Source organism: Denticeps clupeoides, chromosome 1 (assembly GCF_900700375.1).
Source record: "Denticeps clupeoides chromosome 1, fDenClu1.1, whole genome shotgun sequence".
NCBI classification, from domain to species: domain Eukaryota; kingdom Metazoa; phylum Chordata; class Actinopteri; order Clupeiformes; family Denticipitidae; genus Denticeps; species Denticeps clupeoides.
In genome coordinates this window covers 34,471,454-34,495,011 of record NC_041707.1, presented here as the reverse complement: position 1 = coordinate 34,495,011, position 23,558 = coordinate 34,471,454, and the positions used below count along the sequence as shown (strand labels likewise).

Below are 23,558 nucleotides of genomic sequence, written 5' to 3'. Positions count from 1 at the left end.
TCGGGGTGGAGCTGAGCCGCGGGAATCTGTCTGCTCATGGGATTCTCTTGGCCGTGCCGACAGGAAGTGGGGTGCATGCTGGGTAGACGGCACGGTTAAGTCCAGAGGGTTTTCGTAGACAGAATAGACTCTTTTGTGTGCATTGTGACGGTGGGATTTAGGCCACAAATGATGCAGTCCACTGCAGATTAATGTGGCTGGAAGTATTTTTTTATTTTTTTTACACCAACAGTGAACAAGGCTTTTTTTCCATTGTCTCTCTCTCTCTCTCTCTCTCTCTTTTTAATCACCATCACTGGTTAGGAGGAAGGCTGTTCCAGCTTCTTCTCATTACTGCCTCAAACTGGCCTTTGGCGGTGGCGGCCGATTCTCCGCAATCTTCCCAGATCTGCGTGGTTTTGAGTGTCTGTCAGAGATTCGTTAATTACACAGGTCGCTGGGACTGATAATTACCGTCGCCCTTCTCTTTCTCTGTGCCCCTAAGCTGCAAGACCTTTGGCTGTTTTGACAGCAGCTTCTTCTTTGGTGCTGCTGGGTCCTCCACTCACCCCACCCTGTGGCGGCTTTCACTCTGATCTGACAGGAACCTGTGGCACGTACCACATTATAGGTAAAACTTGGCCCGGCAGGTAGGCCGCAGGATCCTGCTGTCTCCCAGGCGTGTACACCGAAGCCCAGAATGTTCTTCAACCACCTTTGAAACCAGTGTGGTTCACACACTTCCGCCACCAGTGGTTAACCCAAAACCGCCTCTGCGCTCTTGGTTTAGTGTGTCTGGTGTGGTGAGTGAAACTGTAATTAAGGGTGTGAACGTGTCAAGAATTAAGAAGCAGAACTGTGGGTTAAAAAAAGCACCAAAAAAGATCTGACCTGGTGTCAAAAATGAACAGTACAGAACTGACAGCTTTTCTAGAGGAAAAACCTCATCTGAGGCAGCAATGAGGAACCAAGAGTAAATGTGTTCAAAATGTAGCCTAAGGCACGATTATTTAAACGGGCAAAATTCCAAAATGGCAATTTATGTGTCAGCCTGCAGTATTGGATAAGTGTGGAATCTGAAGGTGTGTTATTTAACACAAAGACAATAGGCTTTGAGCTGTTAAAGGCTTTCAGACCTTTAAAATAGTCTGAGACAGACCTGCTCTCACATTCTTTTGATAAAATTGATATTGATAAAGGGAAAAAAAAAACACATGATATGGCAACCCGCTCTGAATAAAGCACTTGTGCACATATACAGGCCCTAAAATTACAGTAAAGATGTTTATTGGGTTGAAGAAGGTGTGGTTGATGCTAGATTCACATGGCAGGGAATCTTATGATGTGCCCGGTCAGTAAAGCCTTCGAATACTCATACCTCAATACTTGTCCTTCGAATGCTCATACCTCTGACTGACCTCTGTCCTGGGGGGGGGGGGGGGGGGGTTAGTGTAAAACGTTAAGAGCAAAGATATGCAAAGATGATAATTTTTTGACCTTTCAATAAGCTTGCCAGCTGACCACCAGGCGCAGGTGATCAGGGATGGTGCCGGTTCACGGATGGTGTGAGAGAATTGGGCCAAATATGCATCATGAACATGGAAAAATCTATGGTGTTTATGGTGTGTGGTATGTTCACACATTTCACATTCAGCTTTTTTTAAATCACTATTGAACGCATTGGGACATGTTTCTATTTCTGTCAAATGTGACTTTCAAGACTTGTCCTGTCATGTCCTGTTTCTTGCCATCAAAGACTAGTCAGTGTAGTAAAGCTCTGACAATACAAATATGGGACACACCCAGCTTTCTGTGCCAGAGACAACAACGTCCATTAGTTAAGTTTTTAATGGCACTGATGTGAGAGAGAGAGAGAGAGAGAGAGAGAGAGATATCTCAGTGCCATTAAAAACTGAACTAATGGACGTTGTTGTATATATATATATATATATATATAGATATCTCCATTGACACTTCATTTGCGATATAATGATGTTAAGTCAGTCTAAATGTATCTGCTGCCATATATGATATGCGTTAAAAAAGGCAACTAACACATACACCTGATATATAGGCTTCGAATTAGTGTATCATGACAGTAAATTTAATAGCACATTCATTGATTCATCAGAGAAAGTCATGAAGCCCTTACGGTCTTCACCTAAAGCACCTAACGTAAAAGTAAAAAGGAAAATGTGAGGGCACTGGTCATTATCATCAGTCTGTGGGTAATTAGCTATAATGGGACCTGAGTTGACAGTGTCTGCAGGCAACACATAATGGTGGCCCCTTTCCTACTAGCACTTTAATTACAGGACAGTGCTTGTGTGATTGTGTGGTGTACGAATAGGATATGTCTTTTTATTCTGGCAAAAACAAGCTGGTCTCCCATTTGATCTGGAGGGCATTTTTTTCCCCTGCAGATGCCCCCAACCGCACATATAAACCTGCCCTGTCAACTATTAGATAATTCCCATTGATGTTGCCTTTAACTTTTTTTACTCTGGATACCTCTGGCATGCTCAATTACTGCAGACAAATGTGTGAGTTTTAAATTCCTGTTTTCTGTCGCCTCCTTGTGGTGAATAGTGATGTTGCAATGCAGTTTATCTCCTTGCTGACATTCTGATAAACGCGAAATTCGGCGCGGCTCTCTCCTTCAGAGCCACATTGTCACTGTAAGTTTCATATGCAGCGCCGTTTAACAAAGACAATGCTTTTGTCCAGTGCTGTCCACTTGTCATTGGCTCAATATTGATTTTAAAATTTGCACCGTGAGGTTCCAGAATAATATTTCATGTTCCTAGGACAATGTTGAGTTGGAAAGTGACTGTGCTTTTGTTTGCAAATGCCTGAGACTCTGCAGTTTTTGTGAGTAAGAGTGATTTAAAGGTCCCCTGACATGAAAATTTCTACCTGTTTTAAAATAGGGCTGACACCTTTTATGTCTATTTAGGGACAACCAGGACTTACAGGGGCCATCGGGCCAAATGGACCAGATGGGCTTCTGGGAAACTCGGGGCCAATTGGGCCTGATGGTGAAGTTGGCCATGTTGGAAGGAGAGGTCCAGTGGGTCCTCTGGGTGACAAGGTAAGTTGAATGCTTGGTGGTGGTGTAAGCTTAGAAGTTTTTTCCCCTTGTTCATACTTTTTTCCACATCAACACAGGGCCCAATGGGCGTCCCCGGATTCCCAGGCACAAGTGGCATTCCTGTGAGTTCTTTTTCCTGCTAAGTGACCTCCTGTATCATGTTCTGTTACTATTTAACATTTAAGCACTCGTGCCACCTGAGGGGTTCTGACCGAAGTCATAAGTTACTCATGAATATCCGATCTCGGTTTCCATAGGGTCACCCTGGCCAAGAAGGGCCGAGGGGTCCTCCAGGGTCAGATGGCTGCAATGGTACCCGGGGCGAGGCAGGAATCCGTGGACCTGATGGGTTCCCAGGTTTCAGCGGTGCTCCTGTACGTATGAAAGCTCCTGTATATACTCAGTATTCATACATTATTTTCTTCAAAAAGTATCCATCCACTCCTACAAAAACATCAAGAGCAAATCATGTTTTTAGTGCGGCTGCAGAATCATCCTGGTCATTTCCAGGTCTGTTTCATGACGTCAGCTGTTGTCAATACTCTAAGCACACGTTAAAAACCAAACCAGTTTACCCAATACAGTTCATATTGAACAGCAGCTGACATTATGTAGAAGGGACACACACAACATGCTGATCATCCTTGAACTGGATCTACACAGATGCAGATTTAGCTCAAGACTTATTTAATGTAACACTTTTTGTTGGTAATGAGTTGATGGCATTTTAATACATGTTTAAATATTCCTCTCTGAATTACAGGGATTAGTGGGTCCTAAAGGGGCTAAAGGAGAGCCAACGTACGTCACCATTAGAGGCAGCGTCCCGGTAATGTTACACACGTGTACACACATGACAAGTTTTCTTGCTAATGCTCCAGACACCTTCACAACAGTGCCTATGTATTCATTAACACATTTTGTTTTGTGTTCTTTCTGCAAGATGTCCCCAAAAGATGACTGTGTAAACACTCTTAGGGCCCCACAAATAATTGCCTGAACAGCTATTAAAACAGGTCAGGCTGTGAGGCTGGTGTGTTGGTGGTGTGAAGCCTGTGTTGTTAATAACACACATTTGTCTCAGCTCATAAATCTGAGCTGTCAGGGTCCTGGCTGCCGATTCTGCTGGGAAAATCCCGACCCTTCAGGCTCTCCATTAAGTGTCACCTAACGATACTGACAGAAACAGAGACAAACCCTATACCACACACACACACACACACACACTGAGCCACACACATGCTCAGGCGCACACCGAGACCTCCCCACTTCCCCCAAAAAACATCACTGGTTGGCATTAAAGTTTTATGAGTCTCTAGTATGAACTTTACAGTTATTCCTGACCCACCCACCCTCATTTTGCTGATTTTAAATGCTTGTGTAGAGCAGTGGTTCCCAACCAATGGGGGCACCAGAGATGGCAGAGGAGACGCATAGTTGTATCTGCATCTGAGGATACCAACATTATATTTGTAAACATTAAATGTATGAACAATAATACACCCTGAAGCATAATCAGAAATATAATCCTGAATGGTATATAGACTAGAGCTGGATCGGGTCTGCTTGGCTCGATCAGCAAACACAATCTTCCAGTCTATAGTACCTATCCTTTCCGTATGATTCGCTGTTTGTAAATTTGTTTTGGTGTTTGGTAAAAAATGTTTGCATGTTGTAAATTTATTAAACGTTACCTTTTTATTGAAATGTTTATTTGATTTGCGTTTTAATTACCATGAGAGAGATGCAGAAATGGATGCTGTTTAGAACGCAAACCTGCACATTTAATTTCCCTCTTAATCTAGCGCATGTAGCTCCTAGACAGCTGAACTGTGGGGTCATGGCCGTATGGAACTTGCACAGTAAAAACACTGACCGTGTGACTGTCATTTATTTTACTGGGAACCTTTCATGGTTTCCCACTGCTCACTAAGGGTGAGGGTTAAATGCATAGGACACGTTTCGTTATGTGCACAGTGTGCTGTGCTTGCTCAGCTTCACAATGACAATCACTTCACTTACTTAAATCGGTTCGGGTCTGCCTTGGTCTGAATTCTGTTGGGCTCAGGCCGGGTCGTTCCGAACTTTTTAGGGCTGATTACAGCTCTAAAAAAGACTCTATATAGCCTGCAGTGTAAAACAAGGAGAATAAGAACAAAAACCTACAACTACCATTAACTTATATTTGCAAAAAATATATATGTAATTAAGCATTTTATTCTTTTAATATGTGTATTGGGGTTGGGGGGGATCCTGGGGGGTCTTGGACACAGTGGGGCTTTAGGAAAAAAAGGTTGGGAACCACTGGCTTAGAGTATCCAACTTTCTGTAACACTTTTTTATTTCTGGCCGTAGATTCCTGGTTTTCCTGGACCAAAAGGCGGACCTGTAAGAATTTTTGTATTGTATTTTCTCCTTTTTTTGGCCCAAATGGAACTAATCTTAGTCAACTAGAATAAGTTAAGTCAGCAAGAGCTTTAATATTGTGTACATTAACGACAATTGCTATGAACTATCATACTGGCTGTCTGAAATTGGAAAATTCAATATTTTTAGTTTAATTGTATTTTTTGTAACATTTTGGAGCATGCATTGCTTGCTATCTTTGTATTTATTGTGTCCATTTCATTCCTTGCCAATTATTTAGGGTCAAAAAGGTTTTGATGGCCTCCCAGGACCAATGGGCCCAAGAGGTCCTGTGGGTTACCCTGTAAGTCACTATGCTTTCACTACCATGTGCCGTATCTAGTTTCTGATGTCACGCTATCACAAAAGCAACATAACACTCTAAATATGCTGTCTTCCTAACTGCATTTATTCTCTCACAGGGCCCACCTGGCCTTCCTGGTCCTCCAGGGCCACAGGTGAGTACACATGGCTCCACAGAAATCCCACTCCAGCTGATTTAAGGGTCGTGTCTAATGTTTCTTTAACTTGGATGAGCACAGACCTCCTGACATAAACAGAGGTTATATTATGGCTTTCTGTAATTTCAGTGTTTGGCCCTATCAAAAATCTAAATTCTGCTTCTTCTTCTTATTATTATTATCTCTGAATTTCTCAATCTACAGGGTACTGATGCACAGGGTTATCAAGGGGAGAGAGGAGACAAGGTACGAAAGTAACTCAGAATCCATTTTAAAAAACAGCAGTCCTTCTGTTAATAGTAATAGAAGATTTCTTTTGACATTGCTGTGGTTTTCTCTCTTATTTCCATTTACATCTGTTTTGATTGAAAAGAACACCTCAGCAGCCTGAGAAATAAATGTTGCTGTGTTCATGCATGTTTATAATTTTGCATGTGAGCATGTTGCGTTCACGGAGGTGCACACATCTATTTCAGACCACTGTGAGCTTGGCCTTCACATTGCCTTAATATTTAAAACTGGACACGTTACCTTTCTGTAACACATGAGCCAGAACTGCGTTTGTGGGAAAACAAAATATTTGGTGCAGTATCACCAAGTGTCCACCAGGTGGAGACATATGCTTCAAATTCAAATGAAGGTGGTGGTGGTCCAGCAGGTCTTCTTCAAACCTACAGACATGCCTCTTTCCTATCACTGTCCTCAACATTTCTCCTGTGTTCTACTTCAGCATGTCATTTTTATACTAGTACCACCACTGAGATGGTTCTTAGATTGGTTTAATATATATTGGATATATTAAAAATAGTAAGGAGTATTATGTACAAAAGAATAAATACAAACAGCCACATGTCAGTTTTTTCTTATATACTGTAGTTTTCTGTTTACTCAATGGCAGTTCACAGAGTCCAACCTCAGCAGCCTCACAATTTTACTGAGACTATGTCCATGCCAGAGGACGATATAAAGCCTTGTGTGCTGATGACCACTGTGAGCTGCCATGCTGTACACCCTTTGGATTGGTCTGTGACTGGTGCTGGGATCACTTGCTCCTACCTCCTGTGTGGCCACATTTTGTTTTGATCTGCTGCTTGGAATTGAATGGAGCTCTTTCGGGGTCACAGGGCACTGCTGCGTTCAGAATTTTACACTAACTGTCACTGTTATGAGAGTGAATGCGTTCTCTGCTACATGCATGCATGTGCTACTCTTCCCAAATTCTCATTGTCATCAAAGCATGGGGACAAGGACCAGCTATTGCTGAGATAAATTAAAGTTTGTAATTTGAACATGTGTGGTAATGCCAGTCAGAGATCTTCCCGTTTCTTTTTTTCATGCTCATCTTTTCCTTTCACCTCCATCCATAATTTCTGTACTTTATTTTCAACATGTACCTGATGCTGATTTTGTTTGTCCAGAGTCATTTATATTACAACAATGGATGAGGTGGCATGTCAAATCCATGACAAAATGGATTTTGTAGATTTGTGAAGATATTATAGATTTTTCCCATAACTGGTTAATCAAATTACAAACAATAAATAATAATGGCCTATATGTATAATCGTTACACACTCTTTATTGATCATCCTGTCCCAAGCAGAAACTAGAAAGCCATGTTGGCTTCAGAAAATCAGAATATCAGCTTTGCTAAATAGAGACTAATTGCATCCTCTGCTGTAAAAGTGGGCTTATTAAACCATTATAAAGGTTTTCATTTGCCAGTATATATTGTGACATAACTGTTTTATATATTTATTTCATTTTTGTATATATATTTATATGTTTTATGTATTTATTTCATTTTTGTAAATACCTTTAAAAATGTAATAGAGTAATAAGGAATGCAACCAAGGAATTGAAATGATTCTCCCTAATTTATTCTCCCTCTCTCTTGCTCTTGATCTCTCTCTGCTCTCTGGCTGTTGCCGTCTCCACCTACAATGCTAATGTGTGTGTTCCTCTGGATCTCAGGGGGATGCAGGGCTTCCCGGAGCTAGGGGTGCCCCGTCCGCTCTGTCAAGTCCACCTTTAAGCACGATCTACAATGGAGCGAAGGTAACAGGGATGGGAGCAGTGATGCCAGCCCATGGAGGGGTGAAGGGTCTGGGTACGGGCAAGGAGGACCGCGGATATGACTGAAATCTGTACATCTCAGTCTGTAGCAGGTTCTAGATCCATCAATGGGTCTTCAGGATTATTCTGGAGTTAAGGAGGTCTTGGTCCAATATCTAGTTCAATGTCAATTTAGTTAATCCTGCTCCAGCATTGTCCTTCTTGTCCTTCCCCACACCAGCTCCTCAAGGGGTCACAGTCTTCCGAAAAACACCCCTCTCACCCCACCAAAACCCAGTGCAGTTTTCCAAAGTAGCGACAACGACCAACCCGCCCGTCGCCTCCGTCGCCACCAACAGCCAGAGCCCGTATTCTGCCCTATTTACAAAAGCAAACAAACAAAAAAAAACTCTCTCTTCCATGGTTACCGCATCCAGGGAGACGTCGGGCCGCTCGGCGACCCTGGCTGCCCACTGGTCAATGGAGTGGTGGAGTTTGTGGGCTTTCCTAAAGGAGACAAAGGAACGAAGGTTTGTGAGAAACGTAGTCCGGAGTGTTCCAGAACGTCTGCTGTCTGACTGGGAAACATGGATCCCCATCACCCACCCACATTGTCCTCCAACATCCTCATTCGGCCCCTAGACTTCTCCTTTTTGTCCCTTTGCTGTTTCGTCCGGTTTCATTTCTATGGTCACCGGTTCATGGTCGATGCTTTTTGCCCTACCTGTAAAGGTAAATGTTTCTCATATGTCAACGTCACATTTACTACACCAACGGCACCATTACTATAGTACTAAAATCGTCTTTGGCGCTCAGCACCTCTACCTGGTCTGGAGATATTTTGAGGCGCGTGTTTCCGGATCAACTGTCCAAGCTATTAATACTGTAGAACGTAGCACTGCGGTTATCATTTTGTTCTTTTCTGTACACCATTGTCTGAAAATCCTGCTTTTTCTTTCTCTTCTCCTACTTCGTCTCTCAGGGTGATCCTGGCATCAGAGGTCCTTCCGGACAACCAGGGCTGCCAGGGCTACCAGGATTTCCTGTGAGTGTCCACTAACCTGAATACGTTTCCAGATTAATTGCAAGCATTAACATGGACAGCTTTACACTTGTGGCCAAAAGTTTTGAGAATGACACAAATACATGGTTTGCTGCTTCAGTGTTCTTAGATTTGTCAGTTGGCTTTTATTATAAAAGCTTTTATTTACAATTACATCAAGTTTATGCAAAGAGTCAGTATTTGCAGTGTTTGCCCTTTTTTTCACCCTGGAATGCTGTCAATCAACTTCTGACTGATGGCAACCCATTCCTTCATAATCAGTGCTTGGAGTTTGTCAGAATTGTTCCCTTAGCCACTTAGTTCTCACTTTGGCCTTATGGCACAGTGCTCCATCATGCTGGAAAAGGCATTGTTCTTTTCTGAGATGGTTGCTGTCAGAAGTTGCTTTCGGAGGATGTTTTGGTACCATTCTTTATGTTCATGGCTGTGTTCTGGGAAAATTGTGAGTGAGCCCACTCCCTTGGATGAGAAGCAGCCCCACACATGAATGGTCTCAGGATGCATTACTGTTGGCACCAGACAGGACTGATGGTAGCATCACCTTTTCTTCTCCTATCACCACAATAAGGCGAATGAGCGCGTATAGGTAGATACGATAACCCCAATGCAGAGAGGTGCAAGGAGGTTGGCGAATTTCCACCACTTTAATCTACGATCGTGAGACTGGCAGGAGCCGCAACATCCACAGATGTTGATGTTCGTGTGAAACGACAAGACAAGGGAAGGACAAGAAGACAATTCAAAAACCAGACAGGTAACAAACAGGACAAGTCTTTCTTTGAGAAGCAGGACGATGAAGGGCCGGGTCTTTGCGTGGTAACAGCAAATAATGACTGAGCAGGAAACGACGGCCATCTTGCCTTTTTATAGGAGTCGCGTCACCTCGTTTCTCCCGATCACATGGACGGAATCATGTGACATCTCCAGGGAATCATTTTGCTGGACTTTCTTGGTCACCCTGAAGTCTTCTTCACAACACTTGGACCGCTCTCCTTGAAGTTTTTAAAGATCCGATAAATGGTTGATGTTGGTGCAATCTTAGCAGCAGTAATATTCTTGTCTGTGATGTGTTTCCTTGCTGGTAACCATGGTTAACAGAAGAAGAACAATGATTTCAAACACCACCCTCCTTTTAAAGCATCCAGTCTGCTATCCTAACTCAATCAGCATGACAGAATGATCTCCAGCCTTGTGCTCCTAATCACTCTCACTGTTAAAGAGAGGATCACTGAAATTATCTCAGCAGGTCCTTCTGTGGCAGGGCTGAAATACAGTGAAAATGTTTTTATTCAGGATTATTAAGACGTATATAAAAGCAGAAAAAATATTTTAGGGGACCTTTAAAGAAGAGAAACCAGGTTTCATTGGGAACGGACCGGGTCTGCACTCGGTATCGAGCCCAGCTTTTGCAGGCCGCTGGGGAGTAGCGTCGTTACAGTCTTACAGGATTTATTGACTTGAAGCATCAGTTTTATTGTGCCAATCATTTTAGATTTTTTTTTTATGCCCTAACAGAGTCCATTTGGATTTGAAGGTGAAAAGGGTGAGAAAGGAATTCTGGGATTACCAGGTGGAAGGGTAAGTTGTTTGCCTTGTGCGTCACAGGTTTTGTCCAGAGAATTTCTTAAACAGAGAATGTGAGCCAAAAGAGCATATCAATGTGTTTTTCTCGCAAATTCTTAGGGGGATCCTGGATACAAAGGGGCTCCAGGGGCTCCAGGAGAAAAGGTAAATTATGTCCAAGTATGTTTATGATATTTAGGATCCTTTTCTTTACAATAAGTTTTTTTTTCCGTGTTTCAGGGTTTCAGTGGGACTCCAGGAGATTTTGGACAACCAGGATTTAGTGGACTTAAAGTAAGCATGCTGAGAAAGAGTAATGCTGGTATAGTGCACGTGTGCAAGAGGCTTTTAAACACATGAGATGAAACTAGACTTAAGAAATACAAAAGCAGATGGGACACAAATATGTAAATAGTGTCACACATTGACCATGTTTTAGTCCGGTGAAGGAATTCAACTTATGAAGCACAAGGTGTGAAAATGTTTTCTTAATTTTAGGGAGAACGAGGGGATCCGGGACTCCCAGGACCTGCCAGTTTTGTTGGCGCAAAGGATGGGCTACCTGTCCAAGGTATTGACACCTTGAATCTGAAATTTATGTTGTATTATAGAATAAAATTGCTAACATTGTTCCAGAGCTCTGGTAAATTCACTGGCTTGTGTTGTTGTACATGACATGAAACAAATTCTGGTTTTGTGCTTTGATGGTGGGGGGTGCCCCGAAAAGCCTTTTGGGGCAGTGGTGGCCTAGCGGTTAAGGAATCGGCCCCGTAATCAGAAGGTTGCCGGTTAGAATCCCGATCTGCCAAGGTGCCACTGAGGTGCCACTGAGCAAAGCACCGTCCCCACACACTGCTCCCCGGGCGCCTGTCATGGCTGCCCACTGCTCACTCAGGGTGATGGGTTAAATGCAGAGGACAAATTTCACTGTGTGCACCGTGTACTGTGCTGCTGTGTATCACATGTGACAATCACTTCACTTTTTTTTTTTTCAATAACTATTACATTTTTTTTTGTTACCTCAGGCCCTCCTGGTGACCCAGGCTATGATGGCCTTCCTGGGTCCATCGGTGACCCAGGGCCCCCTGGTGCCCCAGGTCTTCAGGGTACTCCAGGACGTCCAGGTGGTACCTCCTTTCCAGGTACAGTCCATTAATAACCTGTCATCTCAAGTTGTATCAGTGGTGACATTGGATTTGGCATACATTTGGGAACACATGACATCACATTGAACCTGCAGGATTTGATGGGTTGCGTGGTTCACTTGGAAGAAAAGGAGAAAAGGGAAACCCAGGCCGGCCAACCTATGGTTCAGTGGGTCAACCTGGAGGTCTGGGACAACCTGGTCTAGTTGGTCCCCCAGGACCACCCGGGAGACCAGGTGAGACTTATCTGCATTAGATGCTGAATGTTTTGAGGTAGAATTGTGAATATTTTTAGTTGTGCTCATTGAGTTCTTATCTGCATCTCACGTTAATTCTCAAGGTACACCCGAAGAAAAATTAGAACGGCAAAAGATGATTAAATATCTAAAGGATGGAGCTTGCAGTGTTGAAATGAAATTGCTAAAACATTCTAGGATCCCAATATTCTTCATGTGCAGTAACTCCTTACAAAACTATTAGGAGCTATTCAAATAGAAATGAAATAACTGAACGAGGGATATGAAATTGACTGTTTTTACTGTCATCCCATCTTTTGTGAGAAGACCAGGCCTTTGCACCCTGCCTGAAGGTGACCTTAGGCCCCAAGGCTCAGATGATACCCAAAGGTAGCCCAATCAGGGTGACAATATTGATGCCAGTTGGCCAATATTCAGGATCTCACCCGAAAAAAATAATTAACTGCTCAAACAAGTATACTTACAAAAACATGCTTTGAAGAAGTGACCTCCCCCCCAAATATAGTCCTTTTTCTAAAGCATGCAACTTCTTCTTTTACCAAAAATCTCTCCAACAAGTAACCATCAGGCCAGTTTCCACATGAGAAGGTGGCTAAACTGATTTTGCACATGTATTAGGGTCCAGTTGCTAAACTATTACCAGTTGCGGACTAACCCAACACCAGAAAGTGCCCATCTTACGCACAATGTTCCATCTGGCCTGTAAGATCTACTTGGAAGTATGTTGTGGAATCTGTTTTCTGAATTATATATTTCCCCATTTAACCCCTTCAGGACTAATCTCTGGGTTTCCTGACTTGCCTGGACCTCCTGGCACACCTGGTCCAAGAGGCTTACCTGGTGCCCCTGGTTTCCCCGGTGAAAAGGGTAGGAGGCATCATGACATGATTTTCTTGATTTGTGAGTCAATGAGCATCAAGTGAGCCAATCAGTCAATTGTAATTAGTCAACTACAGTACCTGAACTAAAAAACTGGATTCGGGAATCAAGTGATATCTTTTTAATTTGTTATGGCCCTTTATCTATAATGGTTTTATTTTATTTGACTTAATTAGATCATGTCTTGTATTGACATGTCATTTTGGACTTACTAATTATTGGTGGATTATTAGTCAATTGTAGTGTCTTAATTTTCCACTCTCAGCACACTTAGTTTGCATAGTATTATGATGACTATGGTGCCTTGTTCTTTTGGAAAATATGTTAAATATATACTGGAGGTTGCCTTTGAGAGGGGATTGAGTTTCTTTAATAATTTTACAGGGGACATTGGAGATTGCCAGTGTTTAGGAGGTGGGAGCATAGGTGCCACTGGCCGCCCAGGGTCTCCAGGAAGAGAAGGCTTTTCTGGCAGAGATGGTCCCAAAGGAGAGCAGGGTGACCAGGGTTTTCTTGGTCAGAGTGGACCACGTGGACCATCTGTATGTAATCATCTGAGCTGTTTCATTAACAGATGAAAGGATATGTTTGTTGTCTTAATAAAGTTTTTTTTATGTTACTGTGATGTCCTCTTCCAGGGTCGCTCAGGTGACAATGGCTTTCCAGGACGTAAGGGAGAAAAGGGGAGTCCGTATTTTACAAACAGTGTCCGTGGAGGGAAAGGTGAGCGAGGAAATCTTGGGCTCGCTGGACCCCCTGGTGATGCAGGAAAGCGTGGAAGAGATGGACTCCCTGGATTCCCTGGGCAGTCAGGTCTTCTTGTGAGTGTAATGAAATTATAGCCGTATGCTGATGTTTTTTTTGCCTAATGATTGTAGCAAAATTGGCAAGAGCGGGCTTTAGACTTATGATTTTGTAGCTTATCTGATTGAGGTTATTTGATTGCTTCCTCTGTGCTGCTCTTCTTTACTTTTCTTTGATATGTCTCTTGTGTTCTTGTACCAATTTTGCCAGGGAGATCCTGGCTATGGAGGGATTGGAGACAGAGGTTTACCGGGAATCCCAGGCCCAAAAGGACCCCCAGGCTTGCCAGGAGACCCTGGTATTGGTTACCCAGGTTCAAATGGTATGAAAGGAGAGCAAGGAGACCCTGGCTTCAGAGGGGTACCAGGATCCCCTGGCCTACCAGGGCCACCAGGTAAGTACTGAGGGAATAGAAGATGACAACAGAAACACCTTGGGCACTATTTTCCTAACTAGCTTTAAGCACAGTGCTATGCAATAAGTTTGGTACTTGTTCACTAGTCTAAGTTCAATTACATACATCAATAAAATACAGATAAATGTCCTGATGACTGACACCGTTGTTTACACGTTACGAATGCAAAAATATTTTTTTTTTGTATTTTTTTATGTAAATCCATAGCTTAGTGCCACTTTGAAAATAGTGCCCTTTATGATATAAGGTGTAGTAGCCAGCTTTGGACAGGTTGATTTCCTGTTTCCATCAGCAAATCTACAATGCAGATTAATTTGACATGATTGCACAGGCATTATTTTGGTTACTTAGAGGGGAATGTGTGCAACATCCTGGGACAGTTACTTCCAGAGGTGCTAAAAAAGCATTCATTCTACAGGATGATAAATAAAAAGCAAATATTTTGATTAAAGATCAATCTTGACTTTAGATGGTGCAGTTATGAACGTTTTGTGTGAGTGTGTGCATGTGCATGAGTGTTTGTGCATGTTTGTGTTATGGGTTCATATGTATCCCTTTTATAATTATGCCTGTGCTAACATGACTTTTTTAATCATGTAAGGGTTTATTTCTTCCAAGGGGGCTGAGAGGTGGACAATCGTTGCAATTAAATTAGAGTTAGAAAATAAAATTACATGAATTAAAGCAGCTGACCACTTCTCTGATTCTCTGGATGAAGTAACCCTTACTCAGAATAATGTTTTCAATGCTTGTGCTTTAACTGAATGAGCCTGGTTTCATTATGGATCTTTACTGTAAAATCATGTTGTACTTTGCATCAATGCATCCTTCCAGCTTGTGTGTAATGAATGGTTGCTGTGTTGGACACAATTTTCATTGAAGTAGGATTGGTTGATTGAATGGTTGATTGACAGATTGACGGCTTGTCTTGCAATCTTTCTTAGCCACTGTGCATGTCGTCTGACTAGGTGACTGTTGCTGTGGGCAGGCGGGGCTTATTGATGCCTCTTTCACAGAGGGAGGTGAGAAGCTGCAGTCGGTGGGGAATGGAAAAGCCACAGCCAAGCTTGAATCAGACACCTCACTCAGCCAGTTCAGACGGGCTCCCTCTGCCTCTGCTTCCATCTGACATATTGTCTAAATATATATAATATGAGGTGTCTTATTCAGCTGGCTGCTGGCCAGTCCCCCATGGACAGTGGAATGTGAATAATGTGAATGTGCTTCATCAGAGTTTGGACAAGTCATTCCATTCAAATCTTTTGCATGTGAGGACCCTGCAATGTTAGGTGCTGCTACATGGGGTGGTGGGAGAAGTCATCATATGTCATTGTTCATCTACCATTCACTTCTCATTTTGTACTATTACCATGTAAAAACAACATGGAATTCTTTATTTAAATGATTAGGACATTGCATAATTTACTGATTGTACTAAACCATAACAATTTATGCAAAATATGCTAAATAGTTTTGTAGTTAGTGTTTAATGTCATGAAGTTTGTTAGTCCATTCGTTAGTTCCTCTTTAATGTTGTGAAAATAATGATGTTCTGTAGGAGTGATGATACCATGTAGAATTCCTGGAGAAACTGGAGCACCGGGTTTGCCCGGATTGAATGGATTTCCAGGTATTTTCTTTTTTCTTTTATTTACTTTTTGTTTTTTTTAATACATGGTCGATTCCACAACTGCTTCTATCTGTGGTTGTTTGTCTTTATCTCTCTTAGGTTCAGTAGGCCGTCCAGGTCTCAGAGGATCAGATGGCCTATCTGGCTTTGATGGAATAAAGGGACAGAAGGGAGAGCCAGGTCAAGGAGGTCTACCTGGGCCTCCAGGTAATTCCGTTAGAGACATACCCAGCCTACCCAGCAAGCAGAGTAACGACCAATGCATATTTCATTTAAAAACAATTCTACTGATGAAAGTAGCTTTGGACTTTGTTCAGGTTCAGAAATAAAAGACAGAATGTCTTTTGGTGCGGATAAGGCTTAGTTACTAATTTTTTAGATTTGATTTGTGGTTGGATGAAAGGGCTGTGGTCCAACAACATTCTGCATTGGTGCTATTTGGAAATATTTTGACTGGAGCAGATTTCAGGTTCCAACTGTTCTAGAGAGAAAGCTAAGTAACAAACCCAACCTCCTTTTAGGTTTCACAGGGCCAAGAGGAGATTCAGGACAACCAGGTATTCCAGGAACTGGCTTTCGTGGTCCACCGGGAAAACCTGGCCTACCTGGAAGGCCAGGAGCCAAAGGAGAACTTGGTGAGATATATGGCTCATCTCCCGGAGCTCCTGGTGAGGGCGGATTTCCTGGAGAACCTGGAGACAAGGGTCTGCCGGGAAATAATGGAGTACCTGGGGTACCAGGTGAGTTCTTTTTGTTAATGTCAAGATATTTGTGGACCACTAATTAAAAAAAAGAATATAGCAATGTTCTTATTTTCCTGTTCTCTGTGATAACAGGTGACAATGGACGCTCAGGTGTGCAAGGACTGAAGGGACAGAGTGGTCAAATTGGCTCTCCAGGACTGCCTGGCCTGCCTGGCCTCCCTGGCGAGAACACAGATGTCAGTATCCGGGGACCTCCAGGACCGCCTGGCATGAAGGGATTCCCTGGCTCCCCCGGTAAGGCAAAAGTCCTGCACACGATCTGACATTACTCTATATGGCATATATTTAGGGAGTTTTATCCTTCTATCCATCTGTCTGTTTATCCTGTTCTAATCTCTTTTTCTCTCTCGAGTATATGTTTAATGATACATTTTACATCTATCACCTCATACTGCTATAATTTGATTGGCAAAAAAGAGGCTGAATATGCTGAACAGTATCCTAGGAGCTTATTTCAGTTAATATGATGTAGGGTCGATGTGTTGGATAAAGGTCCTGTCATAAGAGCTGTCCCTCTGATGGTATTAGCTCTTTTCCACCATGTCCATTCAGACACAGTGGCTTTGTATTGATTTTCATCACAGTTGCATCTCTTTCCCTATTCCTCCCCTCCCATCATGCTCTGCACCATCTCCTTTCTTTTCTCCTCACCATCACCACCATCTTCACCCTTCCATCCCACCATATGTGGTGTCATTCTCCTTTGTTCTTGGTGTTGGGTCACTCCCAAGGCTGTCAAGGTGAGAAAAGTTCTCATGTCCTGCTCAACCAGTTTCATCCAACCTTCTCGATATAACCCATCTTTGTAGTGTCAGAGGTCATCCTAACCAACTCACCTACCTGGCACAAAGCTGGAAGGTCTGTACTTACATAGATAAAATGTCCATCTTCTAACAAATGCAGTAGAGTCCAGCTGAGAAAAGCTTGAAAAGCTGAAACCAATTACATGATGGATGGATTTATTGATTAAATTCAGATAATAGCATAAAGCTGGTAAGTGTTGCATCATAAAGGCAGAAGTTATATGTACATCTATCTCTCTGTCTTTTTCTCTTTCCGTGTTCCCCTGTGTGCATGAATTAATGGTCCGGCTAGATTAAATGTCAGAATTGAGGCTACACTAACCTGGCCTACATCGACCGGCTGTGCTTGTGTGAAACAGTCTTAACCCATGACTCACAGATATTCAAATCACTTCCAAGCCTTATTGGAACATTGTAGCTCCTAGTTGCTAGAATTGAACCTGTTGCAGTCTTTGATGAAAGTTTGGTTTACCTCAGATGACAAGTTTACTGTAAATTTTGCATTGTGATCTTTGAGCAATCCATTGTTTATTTAGAAATAGATCAACTGTTAAATTTTAGGCAAAAATGAATTATCCTGGAGATTTTATGCAGCTGCAAGTGTGTGTATGTGTGTGTGTGTATGACTGGGTCATTCCTTATGTTGGAGAGATGGGGTGACTAGTCATAATAAGTCCCGATCTCAGTTACTGTTTGGTGTTCACCCTAGGTGGGGGACACCTAAGGTGGGCATAGTCCTAGTGAATGATTTGTCACATTGATACAGGATTTGCAGCTTTGTTAGTTTAGTTGTGTTGGTTGTTATTAATGAAGATAAGTAATGCTTAATTATTTAATCAAGAAAATCCTTATGTGAATCAGGTGTAAATTGTTTGGTGTAAATTGAATAAAGCAGTCAAGATAGAGATGTAGCTGTGTATCCACATAGATCCTCTACTGACCCCTGTGTCTTGACTCCTTCAGGATTTCCTGGGCTTAAGGGTGCCAGAGGTGACCCTGGTCCTACAGGTCCAGTTGGTATGAAAGGCACACCAGGATTCCCAGGAATCACTGGAGGACCTGGGCCCAGAGGACCCCCTGGTCCACCTGGACTTGGGTCCCGTGAAGGCATTCCCGGACTACAAGGAAGGAAGGGTATGGAGTGGGCCTGCTGCCTTTAAACCCATATGTTTAAACCCAAATTTACATTTCTGAGCAACTGACAATAGTGATCTAGTGCAAATATCATCAACTGTCAGGTGTGTTGTGGCTTAATCTCTCAGGTGAAAAAGGTGGACCTGGATTGGTAGGGTTCCCTGGAAATCCTGGATTCCCTGGACGACCTGGACGCCCTGGTGGAAGGGGTTTGCCAGGTTTTCAAGGCGTTAATGGGCTGCCTGGGTCAGATGGGGCAGCAGGAACCAAAGGTTTGAGAAATTCAGTTGTTCACAGTGTTCTGAAAGGTTCATGTTCTACTTTATATTATATTGTTTTTTGTGCAATGAGGTGATGTTTGTTTGATATAATTTAGGGGACAGAGGAGATGCTGGTCCACCTGGACTCCCTTTTCCATATATCAGATCTGAGTTGGTGGAAAAGGGAGCAAGGGGTGACCCAGGATCCCCTGGAATCCAAGGATTCACTGGGCCAAGAGGTAGAGTGAAGTACTGACTTTCTTTCTAGCCTTTATTTCTATCATTCCATATGAAGCCCATTTTGCAGATGCCTTGGAATAATTTCATATACACTGATGAATTTATGAACATACTTGAGTCAGGGTGAAGACAATTCATTTTTATTTCATATGAATCACCTTATTATTCCTACAGGTGACCAAGGTTTTCCAGGCTTGCCAGGCCGTCCTGGGTTCCCAGGTATACCTGGTTTAGGTGTTCAGTTCAAAGGAGCTCCAGGGCAGCCGGGCCTACCTGGAGGACCTGGAGCCTCAGGACTTGCAGGACTCAAAGGTTCTCCTGGCATCATGGGCTTCCCGGGTTCACCAGGTCCAAAAGTAGGTCACACCATATGTACATATCATAAGTCAAGATGAAAATCAATCGTCTTCACTCCTAAACTGCGTGTACATGTTGTCATTTTCTGTAGGGTGAAGATGGATCACCTGGTTTACCAGGTTTTCAAGGATCTCCTGGGCAATCTGGTGCCAAAGGTAAACACGGTGACTTCTTAATTAAGTACCCATCATTTTGAACCATTTAGAGTTTTTAAATATTAAAGCTAAAGTTTTAGTTAGGGAGAATGAGTTTTTGCAGTGTATGCGATTTTTGTTCTCACCTAAAACAGAAATCCAGGGTATGTGAACTGGTGAATAAATTGAATCTGTCAAGATTTGACAGTGTTGGTAACTTTAATTTTGTCACTCCACTGTCACTGTCCACTGGCATGTGCAAATCATACCGTGGACATATACATAATAATTGCACGTCTTCTCATATTATTTCCTCAGGAGCACAAGGTGAGGCCTTTGGTACACCTGGAGTTCCTGGTCCTAAAGGTCTGCACGGAGATTCTGGAATTCCAGGGTAAGTCCCCAATTACATTTTGGGCTTTCAACACCTTGCTATGGTTTTGCACCCCCTGACATGTCCAGTAAACCAGATTTTTTTATGTATGCTATCATTGTGTATTTAATATTGTATACTATGTTTCTTGATGTAAAAAATGGTCATTTAGACTGTTTGAGCATTATTTGAAGGAGACTACTAATCTCTATTCTAATGTGTGTTCAGGTAGAGCTGGTGGTTTTGGTCTACAAGGTGATTCTGGGGTGCCAGGAAGCTCTGGATTTCCAGGACAGAAAGGCTTCAATGGAGAATCAGGAAGACCTGGAGCACTGGGTATGTGAAGGGAACGGAAAGACCAGTAAAGTGTTTGTTAAGTCCAAAGAATGCTTGTCATGTGTCATAAAAACTACAAATGGTTCTTTTTGTGCATTGTTTTCATTTCTTTTAATCTCCCAGGTTCCCAGGGGTTTCCTGGAAGCAAGGGTGCTCCAGGGTACCCAGGGCAGCAGGGTTTGCCAGGAAATACTGGTCAACCAGGAGGTTTCGGTTCCCCAGGACAGAAAGGTTAGTCGGGTGCATTGTATCGTATATGCTGGGTACCTGTGTGAGGTTATCCTGTGTGTTGACTGTGCTGAGTGATACTTTCTCTCAACAGGTTTCTTTGGTGTCCCTGGTTTGGATGGATTGAATGGACTACCGGGTCCCAAGGGACAACAGGGAGTTCCAGGTTTGTTGCAAGGTTTCAGATTCAACCATGGTCTGCCTAAGTGGTGATTGAACAGTCGTTGTGCTCATTAACAGATGAACCGTTTCATTGAAACAGGGTTAGTTGAAAACGCCAGGCCCGGCCCACCTGGCATTAACGGCCTAAAGGGTGAAAGAGGGTCCTCTGTTCCTGGTAGACCAGGTGTTCCTGGAATAAAAGGACAAAAAGGAGAGTCAGGTGAGAGCTTGAATGGTTAATCATAGAGCTGGGCGATACGGCAAAAGAGATAATTCCTCGGCTCCATTCCACTCTTTGCTAGCTTTACGCAGATAACCACGTCACATGTACATGATGAACTTGTTACTGGGATAATTTATTACATTTTGGTCATCAGGGAGCCACTATATATATAGGGCAGAATCTCTGAACCTCTGGGACCTTGCGATGTGTGGTAGCCATGTGTCTCCATTAAAAGTAACTATAAAATTTCTGCCATTTTTATCATGATCTTAAAAAGCTGATCACAGAATTGATCACAGAGATTGCGATGAAATTTATCAGAATCATCGACCGAGATTGTATAATCGACTAGCCCTTATCATAAACTCACATGTTAGTAACATGCCTATAAATGATAACGTCTTAAAGCCTCCTTTACACAGCTTTTATAATATTGGGCTGGAATTTAATTGTCCAAAGACAATCTAAGACAAGACTTTTAACATTGCAATTGTCCATAAAATGCAGTACTTTAAATAAAGAGGTTGAAACCAACCTCTTCTTATTGACATTTTTGAAATTGAGAAATAAAACCAGATATACTTGTAAGTATGCTACAAATTAGGGAAAGCTGCTAATTTATCTCATTTTCATGATGGACATTGAAGATAATTGTTCATCCCATCATGTTTGTTAGGTCCAACTGGACAGGTAGGGTTCCCTGGTCCTCCTGGCCCTTCTGGTCAAGTTAGTGTGTCAAATTTCCCTGGACCACAAGGAGACTCTGGCCTTCCTGGTTTGGATGGAGAAAGAGGTATTGTAATTTATCTCAGTTTTCATTTTTGGGTGCGTGCCGTTCAGTCTGTGTGGTAATACAAAGTGGATCACTGCTTCTCGTGTGTAGGCCCGCCTGGTCCTGTGGGCCCTCCTGGTCCGGGAGGCCCTGGCACCACACAGGGAGAACGTGGAGATCCAGGCTTGCCTGGATTTCCTGGCATACCTGGCATTCGCGGAGAATCTGGAAGCCAAGGATTTCCAGGGCAACTTGGAACTTCTGGATTAAAGGGTACAATCTTTACAGGGGTAAAATAAAGGGGTATAATTTTGGACCAATTTGATGGATTCTTTATTGCATGTACATTGAAAACCTCATCTACGGTGAAATTTTGATTCTGTTTTTTATTAATTATTAATCCCTTTAGGAGAAATTGGTGACACTGGCTTCAGAGGGTTGCCAGGATTACCAGGCTTTCAAGGAGACCCAGGATATTATGGAGGCAAAGGACCAAAAGGATCATTGGGTCAGGCATTTCAGTATTATATAATGACTGTTCTTTTACTTTTTATTAAGTGGTCACATTAAACATTAGATTCATATCTAAAGTAACATTTATGGTCTTGCCTTCAGGTGGCCAGGGTCGTAAAGGTCTCCCTGGAGTAGTCATTCCCCCTCAGATCCTACCCAATGTATTCAGACCTTTTGGTGATCCTGGTTCTCGGGGAGCAGATGGCTTGAGTGGACTGCCTGGTCCTCCAGGAGCATCTGGGCAACCAGGACCTGAAGGTTAGGCCACAAAAAATTAATTATTAGAATGTTCTTTACAACAGTTTCATGAAATCTTGGCATACTGTGTGTTTCTGATTGTTCAGAAGATCCTATGTCAAGTCCAAATGTCAAATTTCATGTATAATATTTGTAATCAACTGATAATCATTGCTAGGTCCTAAAGGTAAAACAGGAGCAGCAGGGAAACTTGGTCGAGAAGGTCCTCCCGGTCCACCTGGAGCCGTTGGAGATCCTGGACCTCCAGGATTCCAAGGTCCCACTGGATTTCAGGGTAAGTCAGATACTGTTCAATACTCAGAAGCAGAATGGAACAGAAGCAAGTTTGTTACTTTCATCCAATTTCTATTGCTGAAATCTTTCTTTGCTGAAATATTTTTTTACCATAAAAACCACTTTTCTTTCCATAGGTCCTTCTGGAAAGCAGGGAGCACGAGGCCCCCCTGGTCTAGCTGTACGCAGCAGCAGCATTGGATATACCTTGGTGAAACACAGTCAGTCCAGTCAGGTACCCATGTGTCCTCAGGGTATGGCCAAGCTGTGGGAAGGCTACAGTCTGCTGTACGTAGAGGGACAAGAAAAGGCCCACAACCAAGATCTGGGTAAAGAAATCTGAAATATGGACTTAAACATTTTAATTTAAAGAAGAATTCCAGTTTCATTCCAATTTTACCAGGAGTAAAACATTAACTAGAAGTCTGCAAATAGGTGGATCTGTGTATGTCCATGTTTTATGCAATAGAGGTGAACAGCCTTCTGGTAAGATCTGATGGACTTCAAATTCTTCTCATAATCATACATATTGCACAAACATTTAAAGAATGCGTACTCGGAAGACAATTGGACAATTTAAATGTAATAACGATTTTATATGTATTTTAGGTGTTCGGTTTTATACTTTTCTTTGTCTCTCCCTCAGGTCTGCCAGGTTCTTGCCTCCCTCGTTTCAGCACCATACCCTTCCTCTACTGCACACCCAACGAGCTCTGTTACTACGCCAGCCGCAATGACAAATCCTATTGGCTGTCCACCACGGCACCCAATCCAATGATGCCTGTCGGCGACGAGCAGATTACGCAGTACATCAGCCGCTGCTCTGTGTGTGAAGCTCAGTCTCAAGCTGTCGCTGTCCACAGCCAGGACGGCAGCATCCCAGACTGCCCATCTGGGTGGAGGAGTCTGTGGATTGGATACTCATTTCTCATGGTAAAGACACAATGGACCCTCCCAGATCTCTCTATCCTTCAAAATGA

At 42.8% G+C, this 23,558-nt stretch overlaps 1 protein-coding gene across 5 annotated transcripts in view; it reads left to right on the top strand.

Annotated features, from left to right (window-relative positions):
• The window catches only part of col4a6 (collagen, type IV, alpha 6), a 76,183-nt gene that overhangs the window by 50,791 nt on the left and 1,834 nt on the right, over positions 1-23,558 (top strand). For 2 of the 5 annotated variants that reach the window (XM_028992526.1, XM_028992562.1), the window contains 43 exons: positions 2,936-3,070; positions 3,148-3,192; positions 3,328-3,444; positions 3,834-3,899; positions 5,426-5,458; positions 5,718-5,780; positions 5,899-5,934; positions 6,142-6,183; positions 8,430-8,522; positions 8,975-9,037; positions 10,571-10,633; positions 10,739-10,783; positions 10,859-10,912; positions 11,117-11,189; positions 11,644-11,760; positions 11,859-11,999; positions 12,795-12,887; positions 13,284-13,441; positions 13,538-13,720; positions 13,914-14,097; positions 15,087-15,140; positions 15,677-15,748; positions 15,848-15,955; positions 16,270-16,488; positions 16,585-16,746; positions 17,244-17,252; positions 18,279-18,449; positions 18,578-18,721; positions 18,826-18,948; positions 19,124-19,305; positions 19,398-19,461; positions 19,759-19,834; positions 20,043-20,149; positions 20,273-20,380; positions 20,472-20,543; positions 20,640-20,759; positions 21,439-21,555; positions 21,646-21,807; positions 21,944-22,042; positions 22,150-22,305; positions 22,463-22,579; positions 22,716-22,907; positions 23,225-23,511. In XM_028992526.1, the coding sequence (XP_028848359.1) occupies positions 2,936-3,070; positions 3,148-3,192; positions 3,328-3,444; positions 3,834-3,899; positions 5,426-5,458; positions 5,718-5,780; positions 5,899-5,934; positions 6,142-6,183; positions 8,430-8,522; positions 8,975-9,037; positions 10,571-10,633; positions 10,739-10,783; positions 10,859-10,912; positions 11,117-11,189; positions 11,644-11,760; positions 11,859-11,999; positions 12,795-12,887; positions 13,284-13,441; positions 13,538-13,720; positions 13,914-14,097; positions 15,087-15,140; positions 15,677-15,748; positions 15,848-15,955; positions 16,270-16,488; positions 16,585-16,746; positions 17,244-17,252; positions 18,279-18,449; positions 18,578-18,721; positions 18,826-18,948; positions 19,124-19,305; positions 19,398-19,461; positions 19,759-19,834; positions 20,043-20,149; positions 20,273-20,380; positions 20,472-20,543; positions 20,640-20,759; positions 21,439-21,555; positions 21,646-21,807; positions 21,944-22,042; positions 22,150-22,305; positions 22,463-22,579; positions 22,716-22,907; positions 23,225-23,511 (4,725 nt within the window). Of the gene's footprint in view, positions 1-2,935; positions 3,071-3,147; positions 3,193-3,327; positions 3,445-3,833; positions 3,900-5,425; positions 5,459-5,717; positions 5,781-5,898; positions 5,935-6,141; positions 6,184-7,911; positions 7,996-8,429; positions 8,523-8,974; positions 9,038-10,570; positions 10,634-10,738; positions 10,784-10,858; positions 10,913-11,116; positions 11,190-11,643; positions 11,761-11,858; positions 12,000-12,794; positions 12,888-13,283; positions 13,442-13,537; positions 13,721-13,913; positions 14,098-15,086; positions 15,141-15,676; positions 15,749-15,847; positions 15,956-16,269; positions 16,489-16,584; positions 16,747-17,243; positions 17,253-18,278; positions 18,450-18,577; positions 18,722-18,825; positions 18,949-19,123; positions 19,306-19,397; positions 19,462-19,758; positions 19,835-20,042; positions 20,150-20,272; positions 20,381-20,471; positions 20,544-20,639; positions 20,760-21,438; positions 21,556-21,645; positions 21,808-21,943; positions 22,043-22,149; positions 22,306-22,462; positions 22,580-22,715; positions 22,908-23,224; positions 23,512-23,558 lie in introns of all 5 variants that reach the window. The other 3 variants (XM_028992536.1, XM_028992554.1, XM_028992545.1) reach the window with 3 other exon arrangements.